The sequence below is a fragment of the Pinus tabuliformis genome, chromosome 7, assembly GCF_031772625.1.
Source record: "Pinus tabuliformis cultivar Carrire ecotype Pingquan chromosome 7, CPIR1, whole genome shotgun sequence".
Lineage (NCBI taxonomy): Eukaryota > Viridiplantae > Streptophyta > Pinopsida > Pinales > Pinaceae > Pinus > Pinus tabuliformis.
Genome location: NC_142293.1, coordinates 692,283,697 through 692,290,692, shown reverse-complemented (window position 1 = coordinate 692,290,692; position 6,996 = coordinate 692,283,697). Strand labels below are relative to the sequence as shown.

The following is a 6,996-nucleotide window of genomic DNA, read 5'->3' as shown; positions in this document are numbered from 1 at the left end:
ATTTAATTCAAATATGGTACTAAAGAATTAAAAAAAAAAAGTAGATTAAATACTAGAAATAATAATAATATTAACATTAATAATAACAATGGTAATAATTTTTTTTTTTTGTAAGCTGGGGTGGGACTCTCCGATTTACATGTCCATTATGTACCCCTCTACGGGGGAAAGGTAGCCCAAGATTTGAACCCAAGACTTCCGGTTCGGTGAGACTTCATTTCCACGGCCCTTGCTACTTGAGCTACCCCATGTGGACTATAACAATGGTAATAATTATAATAACTATGAAATATAATAACTATGAAATGACAATCTCAACAATATTATATAACAATAATAATAAATAATTTTATTACTCTCATAAACATGTTTGTTAAGAATTATGTGGTGCACCTTAATCATTATTAAGGTAATAATCTAATGTATATTATACTTTTCTGTATTTTAAATTCTGAATATATTGAACAATTTATATTCCATCCCCTGCCCAACTAAAAAACAAAATCTTTTCTTAACAACATAATATTAAGTTTAAGTATTTCATCACATCTTTTAATTTTAAAATTTTGGAGATTGTTTAAATTTTCTTTTAAAACATTTAATTACTATATTAATCTAAATATTCATTGAAAAAAATCACCCGTTAAAAGGAAGAAGGTAACCATAAACATTAGATATGAAATAGGAAATATTAAGATGGTTACGAAAACAAGCATTTCACACATTATTATAACAACCGAATTGTAAATAGCTTTATTTTGTTTTATGTATGTGTGGGGGAGAGGGAATTGTTACATATACAACCCAATATAATGAACCTACCATTCTTTTGAGGTAGTCTCCCTATCATCATTTATCGCCATTTTCTTTTCTTAGAATGTTACACGAAGATATGTTCTAACATATTATTGTAATGAACCTAACATTCTTTTGAGGGAGTCTCCCTATCATCATTTATTACCATTTTCTTTTCTTAGAATGTTACACGATGATATGTTCTGACATATTATTGAAATTCATAATATAAAGCCAAACAAAGTCTAAAATATAAGTAATATCCTCATTTGTGGGAGGACAACAAAGAGGATGATCTACCAATATGCCCTTCGCAATCAAATCCAGGGAAAGAGATCTTCAGCTATGTCATGTGCAGAAGTTTGACCTTAGTATTCGAGATATAAACTTCTAGGTACACCACAACTTTTTATAGGCCCCACTAAAGCAACGGCTTCTTCAAGAGCCTCTAGCAGGTAACATGGAAACTGCTCAATCTGCAAACTTGTAAGATGTGAATCTTGCAGAACAAACATCTTATGAAGTACTTTGCCAACAACCTGCAAGACAATTTCGATCAAAATGTCACGAAAATATAACATTAAAAAGTACCTTATATTAGAGCGATCTTACATTGAAAGAAAATGGATTGGAAAATGAAAATTGTATAAAATGTATACTATCAAATCCTAATTAATAAGAGTTAGATTAGAATGTCTGCTGCATATTCCACTACACATTTTTGCAAACAAAAGCTTACTTTCTCCCTCCCTCTGGTTATGAAAATAAGTGAATTCCAAGCTCACTTTTGACATGACCAACGTTTCAACTGGGTTTTCTTTTGCCAAAATCAATTTTATGTGATTAGCAAAAGAATGACAGATACATTACCTTTCGTGCATATCCTCCATAAGCTACACCTGCAATTAGAGCTTCAGTGTAAATTTTCTTCGAATAAAAACATTATAGATATTACCCAGTAAGCAACAATTAACAATTTGATTGTATAGTGTTTAGCTTCTTATTACATGGAAGGGAAAACATTCAAAGTAATGTAATGATTTGTATTTTATATAAATATAATTCTAGTTTATAACCAACCATGAGCTGAATATTGGACTATGATGTAGCACTGCAATCATATTATGCAAAGAAATGATGCATATAAGATTTGCATTTGCTTAAAATAAGCCACTAAACAATTTATAGTACAAATGGTTTAACTTGTTGTTCCAACCTTAAATACATTTTCAAAATATTAGAAATACGTTGCTATGTATATTTTTACCTGGTCTACCCATTTCAGCATCTATAGATGCAACTAGAAATGGAACAAGAAAACAACATAAAAGGTTTTAAACTAGATATTTGAGAAGTGCTCATAAGCATGATAAACCTTTTATTGAAGCTAATTTTTTAACTTAATATCATGAAAGGCTCTATATATATAATATATTATGAGAAAGTGTTATCACTAAAAGGTCATGCCACAGATAATAATAAAATAAATAAACATAAACCTTTTATTGAAACTAATTTTATAACTTAATATCATGATGAACAGAATCGTAAAAGGCTCTATATATAATATATTATGAGAAAGTGTTATCACTAAAAGGTCATGCCCCAGATAATATTAAAATAAATAAATAAATAATGTCAGTGATAATACAAATCTAAATCGATATTATACACTAACATACCCCTTGAGATTGACTTAGAAGTAAAGAAGTGATATTATTATAATCTTCCACCGGTGACAATTTTCTTCATCCTCCAAAACCAAAGACAGACATGCAAGTAATAAGAAGTCCACCACATAGCTTACCATGTGAGAAGGCAATCCACATATTGCTTGATGCTAAAAGTGAGGTCTTCACCTATTGAGGAGTAGGGGTTAAATTTCTTTTAGCATTGCTGATCTTCACCTATTGAAAAATAGGTGGTAAATTCCTTGCCAACATTGTTGATCTTCACCTATTGAGAAATAAATGGTAAAACTTCACCTATTGAAGAATAAGTGACTTCACCCACTAAAGAGTAGGAGGTATATTTCAGTGTTGCACAACTCGTACTCATATAATACTTGTCTAGCTATTGACTTGGGGACTCGTATAAGAAGCGGGAATGACCCATATAAGACTCGGCAAAATACAAAAAAATATGGTAAATTTTAAGCACAAAAAAGAAAAATAAAAATAAAAAATCGAAATTTGGATCCAGGGATGAGTCTTATATGGGTCCGTGCGAGTTTGATATGAGTCTTATGTGAGCCCACGGGTCAACGCTAGTCTTATGCAAGTCAACGTGGGTAAGGGTCTTATGCGCGGGTTCTATGTGAGTGATCCATTTTGGCATATGACTCGTCAAGACCTGCGAGTCTTGAAGGGTCTTATAAGGGTCATGCTTCACTGATATATTTCACCCAATTAAGAATAGGTGGCTCCACCTATTAAAATGTAGGCAATAAAATTTCACCTATTGAAGAGTATATGGCTTCACTCACTGAAGAGTATGTTGTTCCCCAGGTTGTTGCCACCGTTCTCTCACTCATAATAGAGGGGGTGAATGATGGGGCATTATGAGAAAGTGCATCTTCCTATGCCACTCTAGGCAAGAGTGGGTCACCCTCACTACTTAAGATTTGTTCTTTGAAGCTCCAAGTTTCCAACCTGTTATGTGGGAGAGGTTATGTGGGAGAGGTAGGATGATGCATCATGGTAGCCCCCACAACTAAGGAAAACAAAATACAAATAGTGCACATAATGTTTGTTATTTTTCTAAACATACAAGATTGGAGATATGGATTCAATAAGAAAAATTCAAACATGAAGAAACAAACTTTGGACTCATCTAAAAGATATGTTTTTATTAAAATGAACTTATTTGATACAATGAGGTTGATCCCCTTTTATGTCAATGACTAAGTGGTTATACTTTAGTCACAATGTAACTTCCTAATTTAAATATTATCTAACTATTATTTTATTAATCACTCATATTATGTGACTAACCATATATCCTAAAACCCCCTCTTAAGTTTTACTTTACAATTAAAGAGACATTTATTAAAACATTCTCCAGGTGTTTCTCTTTGATGACTTCATCAAGCTGCCCCATAACCCTTGTAAAGGTGTAGCTCCCAATCCAAATGTTAGAGTTCTCAAATTCCAACTTCCCGAACCCTTGAGTTACAAATCTCTTAAATTATTGGACAACCATCCTTATTGAGCTACATCCACAATGCTCCATCAAGTTTGTCTCATGACCCTTGTAATGGTATAATTCTCTGTTACACTAGAACTGCTCCCAAGAGGTAGGAAACCCGTTCCAATGGTTCCTGCGCACTCAGGAGCTTTGGAACTATAGGGGAACGTTCCATTTTCAGAAGGAGTTGCAATGGGAGTTGGGGACAGTTTTGGGAGCTTTGAGGACAGATTTTGTGGAGTTCCCAATATTCCCATAACTGACTTGACACAATTGGCAGGATTTTTTTTTTGCGCCAAAAATATCCCCAGTTCCCGCCAAATCGACTCCCAAACCTCCTTAAACGTTGGTTCCTCAGACCTCCTTTTCACTCCATCACTGAGCTTTGTTGTTTGTTGTTGAGAGTGGGACAGTTGAGAGTGCACAGTTGAGAGCGAAGAGTGGTTGACCCAACGAACACTGATCGAGGTTTGATGTTTTGTGTTTGTTGTTCGATATTCGTTTTTTCCTTATCGAATGAGCGTATTCTTCTTCAGCGTCTCAGTAAGTGCCTTAACCAACCTTAGTTAAGAACATGTGTGTTTTGTGTTTTGCATTTTTTATTTTCAGCGAGTAAAGTGCTACTTTTCCTGCAGCATTTTGCATTTTTTATTTTCTGTTGTAAAGGGTTGCTTTTGTATTATTCTAGGTTAGATCTATATTAAAATAAGATAATATTACCAAAATTGGGGTGGGCATCAGATCAAATTAATTGCGTCAGGCTATGCCAGATTGTGTTCGCATTTCATCATCTTAGTTGTTCTTTGCCAGTGATTTTAAATTTGATATTCATATAATGAATTAAAATTTTCAATTGATTTTAATATATGATTCAATATTAATTTTGATTATTATATAAATTATATAACTAAAAAAATATTGGGGTGTGTACTGGAGGCTGAGATCTTGCGGAGCTTGGAGCGGACCTTTACCGATGGCAAGCAACGGATTCGAACCCTCGCCGTTCACTCGCATTCGCAAGGTATTTTCGAGCTTCAGATTTCGATACTTCACGCAATGGGGCCAGAACTTGATGGTCTGCGGGTCGGATCATGTGCTGGGAGCGTGGGAAATGAAGCAGGGACAGCAAATAACGCCCTGGATTCAGGCTGCGGAGTTTCTTTTCTGGCATGCAACCCTCCCCGTGCCGTATGATCTCTCATGCCATTACAGTTATTCTCTCGTCGACGACCAGCAAATCTTTCTCAGGTCGGAATCCGGCGAAAGCTATTCCCTCGCACTCCCTCAAAGCCTCCCGGACGAAGCCTCCGTCGAAAGTTACGATCTCAGGCAGGTTAAAGAAAATGTAAAGGCCCAGAACGTGGACGGGTTGGGATCTACAGGTTCTCCAACTGTTTCGATCGCTGCAATCAAAGAAGGGGGACTGCATGATGCAGATCTGCCCCCTCTCTCAACGGATTGGCTCAAACAGTACAGATCTGGGCCGGATCTATTTGATCTGACCAATACTCGAGAACAGCTAGAACCCAGGCAGCAGATAGGTGGCAATATGCATAGATCGAGCAGAGGGTTTGCAGACATCGACATGCAAATGGAAGAACGACCCACTAAGAGGTCAGATCTGGAAGATTGTTCACAGTCAGAGCACATGCGGATCAGCAGCGACACTGGCTTAGGCGGATCAGGAACCCAGCCGAAACCCAGGCCACAGGTAACAATAACACGTTTTCAGATTTTCATTAAAACCCCAGAGGGGAAATCTTGTTTAGTGTGGGTTCATGCAGAAAGCACCATCATGCAGCTGAAACAGCAAATTCGGGCATTGACGGGATGTCCTGTTCAGATCCAACATCTGGTCAGTGGTAGGTGGTCCCTCCAGGATAATAGAACCCTGGAAAGCTATGAGATTGGTCCAGAAACAACCATTGTTTTAAACCTCAGGCTGAGAGGAGGGGCTCTGTCCCAGGGACAGCAAAGCTCCTCAGGAGGGGACAAGGGGAAAAAGACAGCACCTCAGCAACAACCCAAGGGAGGCTCCTCCTACAAAAACATTCTTCAGGGTAACAAAGATTCAGGGTCCTCTCCAGATCAAGGCAGATATACACCTAGGCCATACATAGTAGATCAGTTAGGGCAAACCCCAGCCCTTAACTTTGATTCTACAGGGCTTGATGATTTCGTTAAGTCCTATGAAACGCAGGCCCTAATCTGTCGTTTTAACAGTTTCTGGCCAAAACCAATGGATCTATTTCATTGGATTTTCACCACTTGGACCATGGAATGTGATATACATTTATGCTCCAAGGGGTTTTTTATAGTTAGATTTGCATCCTCGGAAGTCAGAGATACAATCATTAGAGATGGGCCTTGGTTCTGGGGAACATCGGGGCTGTTCATGACCCCATGGTTCCCAGATTTCGATCCAAACAACATGACTGTATCCAAAGTGCCGGTTTGGGTCCGTCTATATAACCTTCCCCTTCACTTTTGGAGTGAACGAGTTTTGGAAGGAATTGGGAACAACATAGGGAAATATATCAAAACAGATCTGGAGAGGATTGATGAAAGGGTATACACTTTTGCACACATTTGTGTGGAAGTAGATCTAAGCAAAGGGCTGCCAGACAACATAAGGCTGATCTACAAACAACAAAATTGGCTGCAAGCACTAGACTATGAAAATACTGCTTTCAGATGCAGGCTCTGCAGGCAGACAGGACACCTGCAAAGCACATGTCCAGAAGCCAAGAAAGAAAACAGTAAAAAGAAGCAGAAAGGGAAGCAGAGGAAAGGATGGCAATTTCCCCCCCTAACTCAGATGATGAAGAATCAGAAGCAGAAGAGGAAGACACCCCCGCAGAGAATGCAGAGGTATCCCAAGAAATGGAGACTCAGAAGGAAACTACATCAGATAACAAGACTTCACAGCTCCACCCAAATCAGGCAGAGAAGGCAAGCGAGGATCAAAGCATGGGAGGGATCAAACGGCATCACCACTCAGATACTTCAGACTCA

The 6,996-nt window shown here is 37.5% G+C and overlaps 1 protein-coding gene across 5 annotated transcripts in view; it reads right to left on the bottom strand.

Moving 5' to 3' along the window:
* Positions 1 to 994: 994 nt before the first annotated feature.
* Positions 995 to 6,996, bottom strand: part of LOC149249380 (uncharacterized) — a 257,420-nt gene continuing 251,418 nt past the window's right edge. For 4 of the 5 annotated variants that reach the window (XM_089456227.1, XM_089456229.1, XM_089456228.1 and 1 more), the window contains 2 exons: positions 1,666 to 1,694; positions 995 to 1,334 (listed from right to left, as the gene is read on the bottom strand). In XM_089456227.1, coding sequence (XP_089312353.1) covers positions 1,164 to 1,334; positions 1,666 to 1,694 — 200 coding nt within the window. In that variant the 3' untranslated portion in view covers positions 995 to 1,163. The remainder of the gene's footprint in view (positions 1,335 to 1,665; positions 1,695 to 6,996) is intronic. The other variant, XM_089456230.1, reaches the window with a different exon arrangement.